Source organism: Podarcis melisellensis, assembly GCF_964234715.1.
Source record: "Podarcis melisellensis genome assembly, chromosome: 2".
Taxonomy (NCBI): Eukaryota; Metazoa; Chordata; class Lepidosauria; order Squamata; family Lacertidae; genus Podarcis; species Podarcis melisellensis.
Window position 1 is genome coordinate 13,946,466 of NC_138529.1, and position 22,555 is coordinate 13,969,020.

General features: G+C 48.5%; 1 protein-coding gene across 2 annotated transcripts; it reads right to left on the reverse strand.

Annotated features, from left to right (window-relative positions):
* Positions 1 to 13,790: 13,790 nt before the first annotated feature.
* Positions 13,791 to 20,658, reverse strand: LOC309362931 (aquaporin-4-like). Of its 2 annotated transcripts, none has more exons than XM_081898972.1 (4): positions 20,252 to 20,658; positions 17,847 to 18,011; positions 15,666 to 15,746; positions 13,791 to 14,055 (listed from the first exon to the last, which is right to left on the reverse strand). In XM_081898972.1, the coding sequence occupies exons 1-4, from the start codon at positions 20,642 to 20,644 to the stop codon at positions 13,969 to 13,971; spliced, it is 726 nt and encodes a 241-aa protein (XP_081755098.1). In that variant the 5' UTR covers positions 20,645 to 20,658; the 3' UTR covers positions 13,791 to 13,968. The 2 variants fall into 2 exon arrangements, with proteins under 2 accessions (XP_081755098.1, XP_081755097.1); XM_081898971.1 differs by having other exon boundaries at positions 13,791 to 14,594.
* Between the last annotated feature and the right edge of the window lie 1,897 nt (positions 20,659 to 22,555).

Consider the following 22,555-nt stretch of genomic DNA (forward strand, 5'->3'; position numbering starts at 1 on the left):
GCTGAGCTCCACCTAAGCCCACTGCCTTCTACCCCGTCTGTGAGCTTTATAAGGCTCCCTAGCCCAGCCCAGGAGGTGGGAACTGAGTTCAACTGATTGGGGTCTCTTAACTCTTCCCTGCCTGGCCTGGGAAGCTGTGGTGGTGCTTATAAAAAAGGCTGAGGAGTACATAAGGAGACAGCCAGATCCTGCTCCGGCTTTCAGGGCTTTGATCCTCCTCATAGATCAACCCCTTTGTGCATTTACGTTTTCCTCTTTCCACCTTTCAGCTAAGGAGCTTCACGGAAACACTCCTGGCTGGGGGTGGACAGGTCATACCTCCCAAGGATGCTACTGCAGCACAAGGGGCCAATTTGTGGGTGTATTTTTGGTTGCAGCCTGGTATAGAAAAAGCATCGGTCCTCCTCTCTGAACTGGGGCGTTCAAGGAGGGGCTTCCCCAAGTTGCAGGTTTTCCCAGGCATAATGGAGCTCCTCTGCTTGCAAGGCCAAAACCCTTCCCTATGCAAAAGAATGGAGCAGACATGATGTCTTTAGTGCTGCAACAAGCTTTGTGCAGGAGGGAGCAGAGAGGGAAGGACGGCGATCTTTTTGCACAAATGCTATCATAGGAGACAAAGTAGGCTAAAGTTGCCCAAGCAACATGATCCCTGAAGAGTATGCCATCGGGGTGAGGTCATTTTTAGGTCGTGTAGCATCCACTCAGCAACTGAAAGACAGGCTTGTGTTATACTGATACAAGAAAGCCTGGCACCCTCTTTCTAAATGCATCGCAATTTTAACGGATTTTTTTTTCCAGATCTCGGCTGCGTACCTTCAGAAACTACTGTTGTCAAATCACATCTGTGTCTCTTTCTGCACATCATGGATATATATGCTCCTGATCTGATGGTGTCAAATTTCCCCATAGGAAAACCCTGGCCTTCAGATCCCCACACCCAGGCTGAGTTCTTTTCTTGCCACAAGAATCCTGCAACTTTCCGTCACAGAAGAAGAACAGAAAGAGATAGCCCTCAGAAGGTAGGTATGACCTGTATCCACGCTGGGGCTGAAATATTTATTCTGTGATTTGTTCGTCCCATATTAAAACTGGATTTTTAGCTGATCCTACCTCCGTACTGGCTAATGGCATTGTTACATCGCGTAATCCAATCAAATCTTAGCATTTTTAAATCCCAGGGATTGCAGTGGGTGAGGTAATCATAACCCTCCCATTTGAGTCAATATGGATATAACCAACGCTTAATTTGTCTGAAATGAACCTCCGATTTTGTTCATCTTCAAGCCGTGTGTTTGAAATTCTTCTCCAAGGCGTAATATACCTGGATGCATTGTTTAGACACCAGGAAACCGTTGCCGCTTTAAAGAAGAACATATGGTGATATACCTATTTCTAACTGATTTGAGGCAGCTATCCTATACTGAAAATGCATCAATAGAGGAGCTACAGGATTCAGCAGAAGCCCTGCAGCATCAGCAGAGTGCAAAAGGTCCCGCCACCACACACACAAAATATATGAGAGAAATGCCCGAGACACAACAGTGAATTTTCACTGGTGGAACAGCTAAGACAGGGCGGAGTCATGAGCAGGAAAGGAGTGGCATGGGGAGGAGCACTTTGCTGAATCTAAGCCTAATCTAAACTTGGGTCTCCAGCAGTTTTTGGACTACAATTCCCATCATCCATAACCACTTGTCCTACTGGCTAGGGATGATGGGAGTTGTAGTCCAACATCAGCTGGGAAACCCTGATCTAAGGCAACCTAAAGGTAAAGGGACCCCTGACCATTAGCTCCAGTCGTGACCGACTCTGGGGTTGTGGCGTTCATCTCCCTTTATTGGCTGAGGGAGCCAGAGTACAGCTTCTGGGTCATGTGGCCAGCATGACTAAGCCGCTTCTGGCGAACCAGAGCAGCGCACGGAAACGCTGTTTACCTTCCCGCCAGAGCGGTACCTATTTATCTACTTGCACTTTTATGTGCTTTTAAACTGCTAGGTTGGCAGGAGCAGGGACTGAGCAACGGGAGCTCACCCTGTTGCGGGGATTCGAACCCCCGACCTTCTGATCGGCAAGTCCTAGGATCTGTGGTTTAACCCACAGCGCCACCTGCGTTCAAGGCAACCCAGTGCCCTCCAGATGTAGTCCAAAACTATATGGACAATACCAGGTTGGCTTGACCCCTTCGAGCCATGGCTACATCACTGTCAGTGAGAGAGCTTTACACCAGCCCAAGACCTAGATTTCCTCTTGACTTTGGGGGTGAGGAAATCACAGTGGCCACCCCCATGTTAATGGCCATGCAGCCCACGTCGCCATGTCAGAGCATAGGATTCAGTGCAGCTCAGCACCTAATCACACACCTCACCACTCCCAGTATATAAACCACACACAGGGAGGCCACAAATTGTATGCAGGATGCCTGGCATGAGGTAATATGCCCCTGGCGTCATGTCATGCACATTTGGGAACATTGGCATGAGGGCACTTTGAACAAAAAGGAAGCACTTTGCATAATACAGCCTGACCTCACAACACAAGTAATAATAATAATAATAATAATAATAATTTATACCCCGCCCATCTGACTGAGTTTCCCCAGCCGCTCTGGGCGGCTCCCAATCAAATGTTAAAAACAGTACAGCATTAAATATTAAAAACTTCCCTGACAGCCTTCAGATGTCTTTTAAAGATAGGATAACTGCTTATTTCCTTCACATCTGAAGGGAGAGTGTTACACAGGGTGGGCGCCACTACCGAGAAGGCCCTCTGTCTGGTTCCCTGTAACCTCACTTCTTGCAATGAGGGAACCGCCAGAAGGCCCTCGGTGCTGGATCTCAGTGTCCGGGATGAACGACGGGGGTGGAGACGCTCCTTCAGGTATACAGGACCGAGGCCGTTTAGAGTTTTAAAGGTCAGCACCAACACTTTGAATTGTGCTTGGAAACATAAGGTAAAGGTAAAGGTACCCCTGCCCGTACGGGCCAGTCTTGACAGACTCTGGGGTTGTGCGCCCATCTCACTTAAGAGGCCAGGGGCCAGCGCTGTCCGGAGACACTTCCGGGTCACGTGGCCAGCGTGACAAAGCTGCATCTGGCAAGAGCCGCACACGGAAACGCCGTTTACCTTCCCGCTGGTAAGCGGTCCCTATTTATCTACTTGCACCCGGAGGTGCTTTCGAATTGCTAGGTTGGCAGGCGCTGGGACCGAGCAGCGGGAGCGCACCCCACCGCAGGGATTCGAACCGCCGACCTTTCGATCGGCAAGTCCTAGGCACTGAGGCTTTAACCCACAGCGCCACCTGCGTCCCCGCTTGGAAACATACTGGGAGCCAATGCAGATCTCGCAGGACCGGTGTTATGTGGTCCCTGCGGCCAGTCCCAATCACCAGTCTAGCTGCCGCATTCTGGATTAATTGCAGTTTCTGGGTCACCTTCAAAGGTAGCCCCACGTAGAGCGCATTGTAGTTGTCCAAGCGGGAGATAACTAGAGCATGCACCACTCTGGCAAGACAAGTAGGAACTTGGGCACACTGCCAACTCTGCACCAGCAGTGGTATGGTATGGGGGGCACAGGGGTGGTTGCCCTGGACGTAAAATTGTTGGGGCACAAAATTTCAACACCTGGTCTGCCTTAATACAGCTGCGCACTTCCATTGCTGGGCTCCATTCAAATTTTATTTTATTTTATTTATATCCCATCCATCTGGCTGTGTTGCCCCAGCTACTGTTGGCGGTTTCCAGCACACATAAAAATATAATAAAATGTCAAACTTAAAAAGCTTCCCAATACAGGGCTGCCTTCAGATGCCTTCTAAAAGTTGTGTTGTTCTTTATCTCCATGCAAACCAGGAAGTGACCTCTCCAGACAACGGAACGACTCCTTCTATTCTTACATCTGCGGCTGCGATCTCCTGGGTGACACGGATGCTTGAATGCACATGTGTACTCCATCTGTTTCCCTCCCTACCACCCCTCTGCATGGCCTCGGGCGCTGGCAACGCACAATATGCCACTGTGCCTTATAAATTCCTTGGTAGTTCATAGACTCCTTTCATCCTTCCTTCCAACTGAAGATATATGAGCAATTATACTTCCAATTAAATTAAATCCCAAGTCCTCTTAGCGTTTTTCAGTTCACTTCGTAAATAATAAAGGATGGGGAAGAGTCAGCTCTAAGTTTCTATTGTGAACCTTTACAAATATAATTTGAACTAACCTTCAGAGGACGATTGCCAAATCATGAATGTAGAGAAGAAAACTTTAGATAAAGAAACCGTAGGCTCCCCTCCCCCCACCTTCTTTTGCACTGAATTAAATCTTGCAGTTCTTGCAGTTGGTTTGTTCGACAGTTTGTGATCTCACCTCTTCTAGCACGTGCCTGTACTTTAGTCCAATTAAGCTCTAATTAACAGGAGAACTTCTGCTGCTTAATGGCAGCGTTGGAGAGTTTTTGGCAGGCGATGTGCTTTTGCACTCAGCGCCTCTCTCTCCCCCGCCCCCGCATTCCATGCCAGAGCGAGAGCCAGGTACCGAGATGAACTGCAAGTGAAGCTCATTCCCCCCCATCCCTGGAAGGAATTTGCAAGGATAATTACCCTCAATCGTCCTTGTTCTTCCTTTGCCAATGATCTCCTGCTGCTGTGGGGACTGCCTCCATTAAGGCGGAGCGGAACCGGAAGCCTCAGCCTCACTATAAAGTACACCTGTGCTGTGAGGGCCTCCCTTGCCACACTTTGTCATATGTCATATGTCTGACCCATATTACTCCCCTCACAACAGCAGGAAAGGAGTGCTATCCCTCCCACACAGGAGAGACATCCACCCCCCCCCCCATGCTGGTAAGCTCCAGTCCACTTCCAGTAACTGGGGTACCAAACAGAGCATCTCACACAGGTGGGAAAGAGGGGAGGCATGACACTTCCTGCAACATATAACCCCTATTGCCATCTTCCATGCCCCACTTTCTTTACCAAATGTGGAAAACTTGTTTTCTTCTTCTTCCACTCTATCGCTCTAACACTCTTCTTCCTGCATTGCCAGAGATTGGACTAGATGACCCTTGGGGTCCCTTCCAACTCTATGATTCTTGCCTTTCAGATCACACAAGGGAGGTGCTGCATCCAGTATGCAGATAAGCTCTGCTGGCAAAGGTGTCAGGGACTGGGCAGAGGAGAAATGGTGGAGACCACTTCCCCAGCCGGACCCTTCCAGAGAAGAAGACAGTTCAGAATTACAACAGGGGTTTGAGGGAGATCACAGCTCAGAGGCAGACGAGGGGAAATAATGGGAGAGGAGGAGAAGGAAGCAGCACCAGAGGGGGAGACAGCTGACGGACACAGTGTCTTTAGAAAGCATTCCAGACCCCCCCTCCCAGAACCTGGAGAGCATTGAAAGTAGGAGAGCAGAGAGCTCAGAGGCAGAGGGCAAGTAGCAGCACCCGTAGTGATGGTGCATGAACGGAGAGAGGGAGGGGGTGGAGACTCACTCGTAGCAACGCCATTATTCTAAGAGGCTCCATTTCCAAGCCTCTCTCTGTGAATATAGAATAAAAAGCAGTGGGTAAGAACTTTTCCTTGTCTTATCCGTTCCTGGCGACCTGCCATGGCGGTTGGATCCACTGCCGCCTGACAAAAGGCTAGGCAGTCTGCACCAAGCATAACTTAAATAGCTTATACAGTCTGAGTCTTTGCCAGAAGACCTGGGGAATGGTGGTTTCTGTTTTTCTTTTGATTATGTATTTTGTGATTTCATATTGCAATTTTATCCTGTGAACCACCTGAGACCTGTGGGTATAGAGAGTATATTAAAACAGTGGTTCCTCGGATTAAGAACTTAATTCGTTCTGGAGGTCAGTTCTTAAGCTGAAACTGTTCTTAACCTGAGGTACCACTTTAGCTAATGGGGCCTCCTGCTGCTGCGCCGCCGCAGCCGTACAATTTCTGTTCTCATCCTGAAGCAAAGTTCTTAACCCAAGGTACTATTTCTGGGTTAGCGGAGTCTGAAACCTGTAGCGTCTGTAACCTGAGGTACCACTGTACTAATACTATTAATAATGTTGTCTCTTTAAATATCTGTTTTAACTTTGGACCAGGGGTACTGTGAGCTTTGTTTCTGCGTCTTCTGTTGCTTTGGTTATGGTTTAATGTCTTAAGGTAAAGATAAAGTAAAGGGACCCCTGACCATTAGGTCTAGTCATGACCGACTCTGGGGTTGCGGCGCTCATCGCGCTTTATTGGCCGAGGGAGCCGGCGTACAGCTTCCGGGTCATGTGGCCAGCATGACTAAGCTGCTTCTGCCGAACCAGAGCAGCACACGGAAACGCCGTTTACCTTCCCGCCAGAGCAGTACCTATTGATCTACTTGCACTTTGCCGTGCTTTCAAACTGCTGGGTTGGCAGGAGCAGGGACCGAGCAACGGGAGCTCACCCCATCACGGGGATTTGAACCGCCGACCTTCTGATCGGCAAGTCCTAGGCGCTGTGGTTTAACCTACAGCGCCATCCGTGTCTTACTTGCATTTAAATCACTTTCATACCTATGTACTGTAAGACGCCCCAAGAATATTCCCTTGTGCAGCACAGATCATGAGAGAGGCCCACCCAGTCTCCCCCAGCACTGGCCAGCCACAGCCAGATGTTCCCTACAGAGCTGCCATTCTCCTTGCACGTGGCAGACAGTACAGTACCGACTGATGCTGCTCTTGGCAAGGATGTCATCAGGATGTGCCTGCAAGTCCAACAGTTGCCCTGGGAGCATGTGGTGGTTGCCTCCTGCTGGCGGTTGTCTTGGACGTGTGTCATGGATTGGTTGGACACAGCAGAATGAGGGGGGACCAGCTGGGGAACCTCCAAGGGAAGAAGGCTCAGAGCCTGGGGACTGGTGGTGGGACAACTGTGAGTGGTCAGAGGGAGAAGATAGAACAGAATGGGAGGAGGTGGCGGAAGCTGAAGAGGCCACAGGGTTTAGTGAGAAGAGAGAGTCTGTGGCAGAGAGAAGTCCAGAATTAGAAGTAAGAGAGGAGAGCGGCCAAGAGGCAGAGATGAATCAGGCTGGTAAAGAAGACAGGATGTCTCCCCCTCCTGCTGCAACAAGTTCCCCTACCCGGTGGTCTCACAAGACCATAGCTGTCAACCGTCCCTTATTTGGCGGGAAACTCCCTTATCCCAGCGCCCTGTCCCGCTGCGGTCCCTTATTGATGATGTCCCTTAAATTTCCCAGGTTTCAAAGGAAGCAGCTCCTCTCCCTCCCTCCCTCCCTGCCGGCCAGGGAGGAGGGAGGCTCCAACTGTGTTGCTTGGCTGCCCGGCCTGCCCCCCTCCGGCCTCCTCTCACCAGCCTTGGCCCCCGGGAGCCCCTCCCCGCCAGGACTGGTGGGAGCCTCAGGCCCTTCCGCCGCCATCCTCCTCACGGTCACTGAACTGAGCGTCTCTGCCTGGGGCCTCTCCTCTGCCTACTGCCACCGCCGCCGCTCTCGCTTGGCCGTACTGCAGCTGCACCGCTGAAGGACCCGAATGAGATGGGCAGCCTGGCGCAGCCTATGAATTGCTGAGGAGCCTTGAGAGGAGAGCGAGGGCAACCCTAGAGAAAGCAGTTCAGAGAGAGGAGGTGGAGGCGGAGGTGCGGGCAGGTGTTCCAAGGGCTAACCATAGAAGGGGAAAGGGGAGGAAGGACTGCAAGCACTTCTCCCATAGATGTGTAGTGGTAGACTAGCATAGATGGTCTGATTTGCGAGTTTACTTCAGGTGCTATTCCCCCCCCCCTTCCTCCCACCCTGCCTGATGGAACTGAGAGCTGCAGATGGAGCACGAGAGAAAAGATACAGAACTGCAGCAGCATCTTCGTAGCTTGGAATTCGTTTTGCGTGAAAAGTGGTTGCTGCTTGTAGTTATTTAATTACTGTGTTTCATCAGCTGGTGTCTTGAGCAGCAACCTCTGGAAACGAAGGGCTAAAAACCGGTGCTGCTCTCCCAAATTATCTGGTTCCTTTTAACTTCGTATTTCAGCTGGTTGAATAAAATCCCTTATTTTTGCTGCTGATCCCTTATTTTCGAGGCTGCTGGTCTCTTATTTTCAAATCTGTAAGTTGACAGCTATGCACAGGACCAGGAGAGGTATGAAGTGAGAGAAGCAAAGACCCAGGAGAGGAGACTTATGCAGCTGCGGGAAGGTGCAGACCTTCAGTTTCCACAACTGCTTCATAAGGGCAAGACTTACTGAAGAAGAGTTGCTGTGCTGTTTAGGCCTAGCAGTTCCTGAGCAGTTCCTGTTTCTTCCAATAAAGAGTTAACTTCACTTACACTGTGTGATTTATTGCTGGCTCGCTCCTGACAGCATGACTGAGCAGCAAATGTCTCTGAGCAGCTGTGTTCACTGAAACCAGGCCAGCAAATCCTGGGCACGGTGTCCCCTGTCCCCAACAGCTCTGGCATGCCCAGTGCCCTGCTGCCCATGCTCACCTGTTCTTCAGCTCCTCCACCTGCTTGCTCACCTCAATCCAGCTGTCTGATGCCTGTGGCTGCTGCCTCTGCATCCTTCCCCCTGTGGCTGCTTCGTATTTTCCCCATAGTCCCTAAGGGACTCCTAGTGGTGCATCCCTGGACCACAATGACATGTAGATCCTGGATCTGATGCATTGCTAAGAACTCCCTTTCAGGAGCATCCTATCCAAGCCCCACAGAAGAAGCAGAGTTTGGACTTGATATTCCACCTTTCACTTCCCTTAAGGAGTCTCAAAGCGGCTAACAATCTCCTTTCCCTTCCTCCCCCACAACAAACACTCTGTGAGGTGAGTGAGTCTGAGAGACTTCAGAGAAACGTGACTAGCCCAAGGTCACCCAGCAGCTGCATGTGGAGGAGCGGGGACGCAAACCCGGTTCACCAGATTACGAGTGCACCACTCTTAACCACTACACCACGACGCACATTATCTCAACCTTGCTATCTTCTTGAGTGGTTAAGATGCCACCAACGCATCTTCAGCTTCCCAAAGGCATGTTTCACAGCCATGCATGCCACTCTGAGGCCCTGGTTGTAATGCCAGGGACCCTTTTGACAAGTGTGGGTTCCCTCCAGCCGACTGTGTTGTGTGGTAGTGGTTTCTGCAGTGACATGGGCCCTGTGTCCTCCTGTCAGTACGTGATGCATCACTCCTCACCAGCCAGGGGGGTGATAGCCAGAGTGGGGATATTTCTGACTTTTGTGAGCCAAGCACTCCTTGCCCCATCCCCTCTCTGCCCTCCGTTGTCCTGGACCTTCCTGGCCAACACACAGGTGTCTTCATGTGTCTCCACAAGCGTTCTGATCATCTCCTGCTCCACAGCAACTGGGGAAGGGTAAAAATAGAAAGCCAAGGTGTGGATTTGAACCAACAGCTTCCTCAAAGAATCATAGAGTTGGAAGGGACCACAAGGGTCATCTAATCCCATGCAATGCAGGACTCTTTTGCCCAGTGTAGGGCTTGAACCTCAGACCAACTGAGCCATCCCTGGTGCTGAGCATGTTTGCTCATGCTTTGCAGATTAACCACTGGGTTCCTTTGATTGCTTATTGCTGCAGCCTGGAATTATGTCTTTTTTAAAGTGTCTGCTTATGTTTGAACCAGTGATGTTCCCTGTGTGTTTTTCGTTGCTTTATTAGGCCTTGCCACAGGGTTCCCTGGGCCTTGTTGCCAGTGTTTCTTGTGTGTTGAGACGTGGCAAATGACAGGCATGCCCTTGGCTTATCCTCGTGTGCTGGGCTCCCTGTTTCCAGGGACTCCATTTTTACACTGTTTACGTCTTTCTTGGTGACATGTTTTCCTTCCCAAGTCATGCATGTGTGTTTGATACCACTGCCATTCCACTAGTAGAGCTGCGAGGTATATCCCTCCCCACCCCAGTGTAACTTGCTCTGTAAATACACAAGTAGGAAAGGAAAAGCCATAGTGGGGAAACAAAGTTTTCTGCAGCAATCTAAACCTATTTTCTGAGCGGTAATTTCTGATGATGTTGTAGGGCATTTCCCTCCGACTGGATTTGCACATCTTGAAATGTACTTTCGTTTGCTCAAGGAGAAAATCCTTCCAAAAGGTAGGTTGCAGCAAGTTATGCTATGTTGAGATCAAGACCATTCACAAGGTTGATTTGAGATGTGTCAATCCATGTGGAGGGGAATGTACTTGTATTGACTTCCGTCAGGAGAACCTGCCATCACTTTCATGTCATGGGCTTTGGACTGAGGAACAAGAAACCTCTGGTGTGTATGACAGCCTAATCTTAGCTGAACTGTTGTTCCTTCCAGTCCCCATAATGGTTCCTTCATCTGAAACCAAAGCCATATCACTCCCAGACTCTAGAGCAGGGGTCTGCAAACTTTTCCAGCAGGGGGCCGGTCCACTGCCCCTCAGACCTTGTGTGGGGCTGCAATATATTTTGAAGAAAAATAATGAACAAATTCCTATGCCGCACAAATAACCCAGAGATGCATTTTAAATAAAAGGGCACATTCTACTCAAGTAAAAACACGCTGATTCCCGGACTGTCCGTGGCCGGATTTAGAAGGCAATTGGGCCAGATTCGGCCCCCGGGCCTTAGTTTGCCTATCCATGCTCTAGAGTAGCCCTTAATCCCAGCAAACACATTCGCATCCCCTTAGCTTATCCTGGGGATCCTCCTATTCTAGCCAAACCGCTGGGATTCTTAAGTTTACTTGTGCTACAAGGTACAGCATGGCCTAGTGGCTGTGGACCATAGGAGCCAACTCCTAAGGGCAAAGGTCCCTTCAAAAAAATATTGAGGGGGCCATGGTCCCCCAAAGTTGATGGGCATTTTGCAACCCCCGAGCCAAGGAGATAAGTGGAACAGTTCAGAAGCCGAACACCGAAAACCCGGAAGTGAATGCTTCCGTTTTTGAATGCGCCTCGGAAGTCGAATGGCTTCTGAGGAGTGTTTCTCAGTTTTCGAACATTTCGGAAGTCAAATGGACTTCCGGAACAGATTACGTTCCAAACCTGAGGTTCCACTGAACAACCTTTAGAAGAAGTCTGAAGGCAGACCTGTATAGGGACGTTTTTTAATGTTTAATATTTTATTATGTTTTTATATGTGTTGGAAGCTGCCCAGAGTGAAAGCCAATTGCTGGGAAGCATTATTTTCCAGGGACGGATTTACAGACGCCATCCCGCTTTCTGATTTGATCCCAGAAGGTCCTACTTTTCCTTAAAGGTGAAGGGACCCCTGACCATTAGATCCAGTCGTGGCCGACTCTGGGGTTGCGGCACTCATCGCGCTTTATTGGCCAAGGAAGCCGGCGTACAGCTTCCGGGTCATGTGGCCAGCATGACTAAGCTGCTTCTGGCGAACCAGAGCAGCACACGGAAACACCGTTTACCTTCCTGCCAGAGTGGTACCTATTTATCTACTTGCACTTTGACGTGCTTTCGAACTGCTAGCTTGGCAGGAGCAGGGACTGAGCAACGGGAGCTCACCCCGTCGCGGGGATTCGAACCGCCGACCTTCTGATTGGCAAGCCCTATTTTCATCAGAGAAATTTTGGAGGATATGGAATTATGTGACTCCTGAGCCAAGGAGATAAGTAACTATACAACCTGTAGAAAACATCTGAAGGCAGTTGTGTATAGGGAAGGTTTTTTTTTAAAAAAAGTTTAATGTTTTACTCTGGGTTTTTTCCCATGTTAGAAGCCGCCCATTGTGGCTGGGACAACCTAGTCAGATGGGTGAGTATAAATAATATAACATTATTATTATTATTATTATTATTATTATTATTATTATTATTATTATTTAGGACATCCCTATTTTCATCGGAGAAATAGTGGAGGGTATGCTAAGGAACGAAACAAAACTGTACAGAGGAGACAACGCTGGAGACAGGACTCCTGTGGCTGGAGTTTCAGGGGTTAACCACTCAGCAAAAAATAGGGGGGGATGTGGATGAAACCAAGCCCCCTCTGTGGTTAGAAAGAGGCCTCTCTGGGATATTTGTCACCTCAGCATTTTGGAGGCGAGGTTTAGTCAGATCTGTTTAAGGGACTCTAATTCTCTCTGGGCTCCAGGGGATTTGCCAGCTTGCTCTGTGATTGGGCCGGAGGGAGGGAAATGATCAGGCCTGAAAGGGGCGAGGATAATGGGACTTGCTGGGTCAGCACTTTTCCTGGCCCAGCGTGTTCCAGGCACAGGGGGAGGGGAGGCGGCATGCGACCCCCCCCTCGCTCCACAGCGCTCCTCACTGTGCTCGATTGTGTGCATCGGGTTTAGAGAGGGACATTGGCTTAGACCTGTTGTTGAACTCCACCCATGTGGCAAAGAGAACAGAGCATCACAGTGGTGACCTTCTGAGATGCTCTCTCCAGTACTGCACCTAATATTGGGGCAAATGGTAGACACAGGCCTGGGGTAGAGATGGGCATCCTTGAAGCTTGCAGCGTCTACTGTTTCGTTGTTGCTGTCACAGTGGTACCTCGGGTTACATACGCTTCAGGTTACATACGCTTCAGGTTACACATTCTGCTAACCCAGAAATAGTACCTCGGGTTAAGAACTTTGCTTCAGGATAAGAACAGAAATCGGGCTCCGGCGGCGCGGCAGCAGCAGGCCCCCATTAGCTAAAGTGGTGCTTCAGGTTAAGAACAATTTCAGGTTAAGAACGGACCTCCGGAACGAATTAAGTACTTAACCTGAGGTACTACTGTACTAGCATCCCCAAACTCACCAGCAATTGCCCTTACTTTCCAGGGACAGACCCAGATTTACAAAAGCCATCCCGGTTTCTGATTTGATTGCAGCATGTCCCGCTTTTCCTTAAAGGGGAGACCCCTGACCATTAGGTCCGGTCATGACCGACTCTGGGGTTGTGGCGCTCATCTCGCTTTATTGGCCAAGGGAGCCGGCGTACAACTTCCCGGTCATGTGGCCAGCATGACTAAGCCGCTTCTGGCAAACCAGAGCAGCGCATGGAAACACCGTTTACCTTCCCGCCGGAGCAGTACCTATTTATCTACTTGCACTTTGAGGTGCTTTCAAACTGCTAGGTTGGCAGGAGCTGGGACAGAGCAATGGGAGCTCACCCCGTTGCGGGGATTCGAACCACTGACCTTCTGATCGGCAAGTCCTAGGCTCTGTGGTTTAACCCACAGCGCCACCTGCATCCCCGCTTTTCCTCAGAGAAATGCTGGAGGGCCTGGTAGGACGTCCCTACAGAATCACAGAACTGTAGAGTTGGAAGGGACCCTAAGGATCATCTAGTCCAACCCCCTGCAATGCAGGAATATGCACCTGGTCCATACAGGGATCGAACCTGCAACCTTGGTGCTATCAGCACCATGGTCTAACCAACTGAGCTATCCAGGCTCAGTTGGTTAGAGTTGTGCTGTACCTTGGCTCTCGAATGTTTTGGCTCCTGAATGCCGCAAACCAGGAAGCGAGTGTTCCGGTTGGCGAACGTTCTATGGAACCCGAACGTCCAACGCAACGTCTGTGGCTTGTGTTTGAGTGCAGGAAGCTCCTGCAGCCAATCAGAAGCCGCGCCTTGGTTTTCGAACATTTTCGGAAGACAAACGGACTTCCGGAACGGATTCTGTTCGAGAACCAAGGTACGACTGTATTTTCACTGGAGAAATGTTAGAGGGTATGGAATAGTACGAGCCTATTTTCATCAGAGGAATGTTGGAGGGTGTGCAGAGGGTGCAGCAAAAGACCTTTACTTCTGATCCCAGAAATGTTTCCTTTTTTTTTAAGAACCAGAAAAACCAGAAATCACAGGCCTCCCCACCACCACCACAAAAAATACACACATAGTTGCACCAAGGTTTCTTTGGTAGTATAATTGAGGAGAGAGGGAGGGGTGTCATTTTGTTGCTGCTGTTGTTGAAACAATTGGGAATCACCAAACTCCATGCTGATTTACCTATGAATCACCTGGCGACATACCAGTGAACCCAGATCTGTCTTCTGTCAACTTCTTGGCCCAGGGTTTTACATGATGAAGTCGCCAACGGAGTGTAGAATGGAACCTAGCAGCCTTGGTTTCCAGGCCTTTCCATGTCTGCCATGTCCGTCATCCTGGGCACAGAAACCAGAGCACCAAGTTCTAGCTCGCTGGATCTTACCCAAAGAGAACCCATTAATCTTGGTTTCCAGCTCTTGCTTGTGTTAGCCTGTGAGACCACCATACTCTCTAAGTTGGGGCCAGAACCTGTGGCCGTGCTCGGTGCCATCAATGTCAGGCTGTGTCATCTTTAGGGGTCCAGATTCCAGTCCCATCCTAGTGCCAGAGCGCAGGTGATCCTATACGGAAGATAGCAGCTGGGTAAAAGTGGCAAAGGAAGCTTTGCTAAGAGGGAGTTTTGTCGCATGGGGGTAGCAGCAGGAAGCTGGAGAGGGAAAGGTGTTGCTTTCTATTCGGTGCTGTGTTCCCCATTGCAAGGCGGCTTGGCGGCGGCGGAGACAGAAGAACGAGACATGCTGGCCGCCTCCACGATCTCTATGTCGCGGCAGGTCAGGCAGGCCACCAGCTTCTCCCGCGAAGCGTTGTTGGCAAAGAAGAATTCGTAGGAGACACCAGCAAGGACTGCACCAAGGATGGGGCCCAGCCAGTACACCTGGAAGGAGGGGAGGAGAGAGAGAGCAAAAGAGGCAACCTGAAGCACCTGTCTCATCCTTGAGGATAGAGAAGTAGGCCCGAAATCAACCAGGATGGCTTAAGGGAGGCAGTTTTAAAGTGACTGAATCAACTTGGTGGGATCCCAAGAGAGGCAGGGAATCACAACACTCAGGGTTCCTAAGCAGCCTTCATAGGAGCCAACTCCTAGGGGCTTGAGGTACTTTCAGCCCCTCCAATAAAATATTTGAGGGGCCTCTCCCCCCCCCGCCCCAGTTGATGCGCAATGCCATTCAAATGGGGTATGTGCGTTGTATCATGTGATCGATTATGTGAGTCAGGGCTTACCTGCCCCCACCAATATTTTATTCAAGTTGGCACCCCAGGCAGTTTTAATAATAATAATAATAATAATAATAATAATAATAATAATAATAATAATAACCTGGAGCACTGAGGGCCAACTAAAATACATTAACTACAATTGTTAACTACAATAACAATTTCTCCCTTTTTTTGTAAGGCACACAATGTGTTTTTTTGTTGTTTTTCTGTTTTGTTTTCTACATGGGTACTACAGTGATACCTCAGGTTAAGTACTTAATACGTTCCAGAGGTCCCTACTTAACCTGAAACTGTTCTTAACCTGAAGCACCACTTTAGCTAATGGGGCCTCCTGCTGCCGCCGCGCCGCCAGAGCACGATTTCTGTTCTCATCCTGAAGCAAAGTTCTTAACCCGAGGTAATATTTCTGGGTTAGCGGAGTCTGTAACCTGAAGCGTATGTAACCTGAAACGTATGTAACCAGAGGTACCACTGTATTTCTTGTTTCTTCTCTCTCTCTCTCTCTCTCTGTGTGTGTGTTTCTTATCTTACTTGGCACACTTCTAATTCTGTATATTTTTATTTTTCAATAAAGAATATTTTAAAAATGAAAAATAATTACACTAAGCCAGAAAAGCTTGAAGGGAAAAAACTGGAGCACTGAGGGCCAGCTGAAATACATGAAGTCAGAAAAGGGGGAGAATAAAGAACCACTCGTCTCTCAAAAGGCTCTCCTCCATCCACTTACCCAGTGATGTTCCCAGATTCCTGTCACGACAGCCGGTCCCAGGGACCGAGCTGGGTTCATACTGCCTCCGGAGAACGTGCCCTGCAGAGATATCATAATGGCATAGTCAGTGGTGGTCCATCTCCCTCCTTTGGGCTGATTGTTCTGTGCGTTAGTTTGTTGTCAATATCTCAAAAACAACCAAGAGTGTGTCTTGCTGAACATCATCTATTGTTCATAAATGACTTAATATGTGCTAGGTGCTACATAGATATATAAAAAGTAAGTCCCCCTGCCCATAGGGTTGCAAAATCTGTTCCCAACCATTGGTATTAAATTTGCTTCATTCCCGAATTACAGTACTAGTAAAGTACTAGTAAAGGTTTCTGCAAACCACAAACACAAAGAAGAACCCTGATTCTTCAGCCAGAACCCCCACATTCTGTGATCTGAATCCATTGTGCAAATATGCATATATTTCCTTACAAACTTTTTCTGTGTGTCCCAGTGTTGGTTTTAGTATACTCTCTGATTTGTCAGCCCTCCTTTGTGCAGCAGGACTGAACGCAGTGCTGTGTGTGCAGCTGTTAAAATCAATTCCCTGCTTCAGGCCTGAGCTTACTCTTTCTTTATTCAGCCAAGATTGCATGATTCCTTCAATCTCCAGTTTTCAGTCACAATCACTTGGCTGACATGGAAGGGTATAGCCAGCCATACAAAGAATATAAGATTGTACTTTGGGGGGTACATCAATTACAAAGCCAATGTGTCCAAAGCTTTGCAGATAGAGCATCTTTTAAATTGCACTAGAACCTCTACTTACGACCGCCTCTACTTGGGCACGATCCAAGTCGCGACCGTGGCAAACCCAGAAGTAAATACCAGGTTTGCCGTGATTCGTGCATGCGCAGAAGTGGCTGCTGCCGTCTGTACATGCGCACAACGGCACTTCTATCAGTGACCCATTTCGCCTAAAGGACGAACTGCTGGAACGGATTATGGTGGTAAGTAGAGGTTCCACTGCATATATATTGTTTTCTGAAGTCATGAGGACTAGGATATTGCTCTGTTTAAGTACAGTGGTATCTTGGTTGTCGAATGGCTTGGCTCTCAAAAAAATCAGCTCCCGAACGCTGCAAACCTGGAAGTGAGTGTTCCGGTTTGCGAACGTTTTTTGGAAGCCGAACTTCCAACGCGGCTTCTGCGGCTTCCAGTGGAGTGCAGGAAGCTCCTGCAGCCAATCGGAAGCTGTGCCTTGGTTTTCGAATGGTTCCGAACAGACTCCTGGAACGGATTAAGTTCGACAACCAAGGTGCCACTGTAATTCAAGCTGACATTCCATGCGTCTTATGAAGCAGTAGGAGGGATGCTATCATCTGAAACACCAGGGGAAGTGGGGGAATGGGCCTCTCGCCCTGACCTAGCCACTGTGATCCACACAACGGTCACCTCCAGACTGGATTATTGTAACTCGCTCTACGTGGGGCTGCCCTTGAGACTGACCCAGAAACTCCAGCGGGTGCAGAATGCCGCAGCGAGACTCCTTACGGGGTCCTCGCTGCGAGATCACATTCATCCGGTGCTATACCTGCTGCACTGGCTCCCGGTGGAGTACAGGATCAGGTTTAAGGTGCTGGTTTTAACCTTCAAAGCCCTATATGGCCTAGGACCCTCGTACCTACGGGACCGCCTCTCCTGGTATGCCCCACAGAGGAACTTACGGTCTTCAAATAAAAACATCTTGAAGGTCCCAGGCCACAGAGAGGTTAGGCTGGCCTCAACTAGAGCCAGGGCTTTTTCGGCTGCGGTTCCAACCTGGTGGAACACTCTGTCACGAGAGACTAGGGCCCTGCGGGACTTGACATCTTTCCGCAGGGCCTGCAAGACAGAGCTGTTCCACCAGGCCTTTGGTCAGGGCGCAGCCTGACTCTCTCCTTTGGCAATCTTTACAAAACTTTAGTTTATGGTTGCCATCAATTTTGATTTTAATTAATTTTTATAATGTTGCACTGTTTTAGTGTTGTTAGCTGCCCTGAGCCCGGCTTCGGCTGGGGAGGGCGGGATATAAATAAAATTTTTTATTATTATTATTATTAAAAATCAGCCTTCAGTCGTGGGCAACTTGTGATGCTGGCCCCAGGCTTCTAGCAACAAAACCTTCAATCAATCTGGACTTTATAAACCACATGCAAAGGCTCTTACCGCAGCTAGTGCTCCTGCAATTACAGAGAAGCCAACGGCCAAGATTCCAGGCTCACCCAACTCACGCCTCCGATGGTCTTCTACAGCAAAGATGGTGAGAGCGAGCTGGAAAGTGGAAAAAGCTTCCATCCCCAAGGCCTGTCCAGCGTTTCCTTCGCTGCTGACCTGAAATATTGCAGTTCGAACTGTTTTTAGGTTGAAATTGTTAGTATGCTGCATAATGTCTTCAACCAGCTGGTCTTCCTGCTGCTCTCAGCATGTGAGTGGACTTAAAGGACTCTGAGGAACCCCTCCCTCCAAATTTTATGACTCAATTTAAAACCAATTCTATATGCGCCGCTGTTCGGCCCCAGCATGTTCATGGCAGCTGGGTAATCTTTGCATGTGTTTAAAACCCTTCATTGGGGAGAATACTTTTTGCATTCACGATGCGGAGTCCAAATAACAACATAAAAAAAACACAAAGCAAACAGAGTGCATTTCTTTTAAAACTGTCACAAATGGAGGGTAATATTATAAGTCATGTTACCAATATGGTAACTTCTGCTATCTTAGTTCTGCATCTGAGACAACTTCGAGATGGCTACTGTTTACCTACGGGACCGCCTCTCCCGGTATGCCCCACGGAGAGCCTCAAGATCCATAAATAGCAACACCCTTGAGGTCCCGGGCCCTAAGGAAGTCAGATTAGCTTCACCCAGAGCCAGGGCCTTCTCAACACTGGCTCCGGCCTGGTGGAACGCTCTGTCTCATGAGACCAGGGCCCTGCAGGATCTGATTTCTTTCCGCAGGACCGGTAAGACAGAGTTGTTCCGCCTGGCCTTTGGCTTGGAGCCAATTTGATTCCCTCCCTCTCTTTCTTTTTTCTTTTCCTTCTCCTCCTGTGATGAGGCTGCATTTTAATGTTTTAAGGTTGTATTTTAATCTTGTTTTTAAGTTGTATTCATTCAACTTGTTTTTATTACTGCTTGTTAGCCGCCCTGAGCCCGGCCTTGGCTGGGGAGGGTGGGGTATAAATTATTATTATTATTATTATTATTATTATTATTATTATTATTATTTATCACCATGTAACTATTTACTTGGGCATTGTGTCCTTCGCAGCTATACACATGCATAGCTAAAAGACAAGAGAAAATACATTTTTTTAAAAAATTATATGTGGATTTAATGTCCGTAATGGTGTGAAACGAAGTGGCTTTTGACGTTGGTTGGTGGGAAACAAAATCCAAAAGGACAGAAAAAGGGGTCACTTGGCAGAAAAAGGGGTCACTTGTAGCCTAATGGGCAGTGGGCTGCTGGCCTGTGGTCAGCAAGTCAACAGCTAAAGGCAGGGAGTGGCAAAGTTGGAGCATGAGGAAAGCAATGGTCCCATGCAGCCAGCAAGGCTTCCTATTTGCTCAGAACAGCCACCAGCGCTTCCTTGGAAACTCTTCTAGAATCATCTACCTGTTGGTACCAGGTAATTCCTTGGCTGCAGTTCCCTTCATTGCCCAGAGAAGGATGATGGCACTCAGCTGGACTCCCTATGTAACATTTCTAAGGTCACCCATTTAAATTCAAGACCCGCCACAGGCCCAGACTGTCAAGAGTCCAGGTTCTCAGCTTGATAACACAGTTAGCGTAGGTAATTAAAACGGAGGATTTTTTGCAAAAACAAACAGATAGCTCCGGACGACTCTAACAAAGCCTCTGGCATTATTACTCAAGGTGACCCTTCTGAAAACTTCTGGTGGCGACAGAAGATATTGAATTTACGACCCTTACGTCTCTTGTTTTGCTTCCTGTCTAGCAGCCCTCCCATTCACTGACTCTTCGGACTTAGTGGATCAGCTCCAACCTCTTCCTTTTTTGAGAGGCTGTCTCTATTTGTGCCTTTTTGTACTTCCTGTGAGCTTTGGCTGTGTTCTAGCCTGCTCTCAGCTACTGCCTTATCGACCAGATCGTCAAGGTCACGAAGAGCCGAAGTCTGCAGCTGCCGGATCTCCTCTGCCTAACATCTAAGCTTCTCTGCTCCTCGCTGCTTTCAGCAGTTGGCTGCAAACCTTCGCTTGGAGCTGGCTCATTCCTGACACAGAACCTCCAAGTGTCCCTATTTCCTAAGGACAGTCCCAGATTTACAGAAGTCATCCCAGTTTCTTATTTGATCCTGGAATGTCCTGCTTTTCTTAGAATGTTCCTCCCCCCCCCCCTTGGGTAAATCTTATTTATTGATTTTTCACACAAAAAATAACAATTGTAAATTACTTTATCCATTGCGTCCTCATTTTTTGCTCTTCCAAATATGGCTACTCTATTTTATTTCTATTCCTGGCTAAAGTGGGCAGAGTTAAAGTTGAAAGGCGGATGCCTCATGGGGAGGGAGTCCTAAAGAAGGAGGGAGAAAGGAGTGTTAGCTTACTCACCTTGGTGACCAATTGCCCCACAGCTGAGGTGGGCAACACAAGGTAGAAGACACCTGAAGCTAAGATGGCGCCCAAGCACTGGGCCAGGATATAGCTTGCTGCGTGCAGAGCGTCCAGTTTGCGGGTGCAGAGGAAGGCCACCGTGAGCGCCGGGTTGACTTGGGCACCGCTGATGTCGCCAAAGCAGTGAGCCAAGCTGACAGCTACCAGCCCTGCAGCAAGGGCTGGCTGAAGTGGGGAAGGAAGCACCTCTTTGGGGCTCACAGGGGATGAGGCGCCCAGCACCACCCAAACGAAGATCAGGGTGCCACCTGCCTCTGCCAGCAGGCGGCACCAGAACTGACGGCTCTGCAGTTCCTGGAGTTGAGGGAAGAAGGAAGAGTCAAGGGACATTATCACCTGCAGATGGACACTACAACCATCTGAACTGCTAATGCAAGCCATTCTCTACATGCTCTCCACCGTGCTTGGCAAACCCTCACCATGGTCAACTCCCACCCAGAAACCTATGTCCCCACTGTGAAAGAATGCGTGAATCCAGAATTGGCCTCCACAGTCACTTACGGACTCACTTTTAAAACTGTGTTTATGGAAGACAATCTTACTTGGCCACAAGTGATCACCAAAGAAGAAGAAAGATGCATGTAGCCTTTTGTGTGTTACGCAAGAAAACAATGACGAAAGAATTGGCATCACAAATTGGAATGACACACAAGGTTTTCAATCAATTTAAGTCACAATAACAGGCTATCAAATCCATCTAGCTATCCTATTGGTCTTCAGCTAGTGACTCAGAACTTGATTTAAGGGACACCAGTGTGGGCACCTGATTTTTAAAAACATCCCTTGAAAAAAATGACTCTGTACCTTCTGTCAGGTACAGTATATGCTAGCTACTTAAAACATTTCTTTTCCGATTCTGAACTTATACTGGCCCTGAGGAAAATATGTTGTCTGCACTGTTAAGTCTACTGTTTGTTAGCGGCCACGGTCTCCGTTTTGGATTTGGTGAACGTTTTCAAAGTAGCCAGATGAACCAAAGCAAAATGTGTTGAGGGATCAGAAAAGGTGAAAAGGACAGAACCTACTGACAGAAATGACTGATCAAGTGTATAGATGGACACATAGATGGATTGTTACAGGGGGAAACAGGTGGACATCAACTACACGATAGGAAGGGAGTTGTGGGTGAACACTATCAAAATACATCCAATTTGGCAGCCTCCTATATTCACAGAAGGATGTTCTTACCTCCCTGATGCCCATGGTGTCTGGCTGCAAATTCTGATCGGAGTGAGAGAAGGTGCTTTGTTGTTTTCATCTAGTGGTCCACCTTTCTCCCACATCCTCCTTCCCTCCCTCCCTTCACCCTCCCCTGTTAGCATCCTATTAAGGGTGAAGGGAGGATATCAAGGAACAGCCAAATGATCTGATGTAGAATTTGGTGCTGGAGTTCATGAGATGTTCCAAGAAGTCTCTAAAGCCCATTATTCATAGTAAGTGTCCTCAATTCATGATACTTTGTCATAACACAGTTTCTTACAATGCCTTTGACAAAGCCCTGCCGGGTTTGGTCAACTAACATCCTACTATCAACATTGTCCTTCCCCGTCCAGGGTCTGAGGGGAAGGGGGCGAAGGGGGAAATCTTTAGGGAGGGAAAACACAAAATATGCTGTTGTTTTTTAATGCTTTAATGTGTGTGTGTGTGTGTGTGTGTGTGTGCATGTTGGGAATCTCTGGGTTGACACTGAAGATGTCAAGGCAACAGGTTCCTTTGAAGCTCATCTGAAGAGGGTTGTCACAGTTACCATGGCCCCAGGCTGGAACTCATTTCTGTATGATCAAAGATGGATAGCACACATTTCAATGAATTTAAATATGAAACAGGCAATCTCCCCCAAAGAGAGATCGTGCAGTTAAATGTGCTGCTGACTTTTCCATTGCTGAGAGTGAGCACAAGAGTGGTAACTGAATATGCACAGAAATAAGTTCAAATTTGCAGCCTAGTGGGCATGAATCTGTAGGGAATGTTTTGCAGGACCAGGTCAGACACATGCCATGCTCAGGCCCAGTCTGGATTGATCCCCAGTTCCTTTGCAATGTGAGAGAGGAGCAAGGAAGAGATTATGAAGCCAATGCAGAAAACTGCGTTTGCACGCCTGAAACAGCAGCGTCTTGTATCACAATGTTCTTGTTCTGTCTGGGACGGTTCCTCTTGCAGATACTTCCAAGACTGCAGCAATAGTGTGTGCCCTGCAAATGTTGTTGCTGATACCTCATTTTACTCAAGACAAACCCAAAG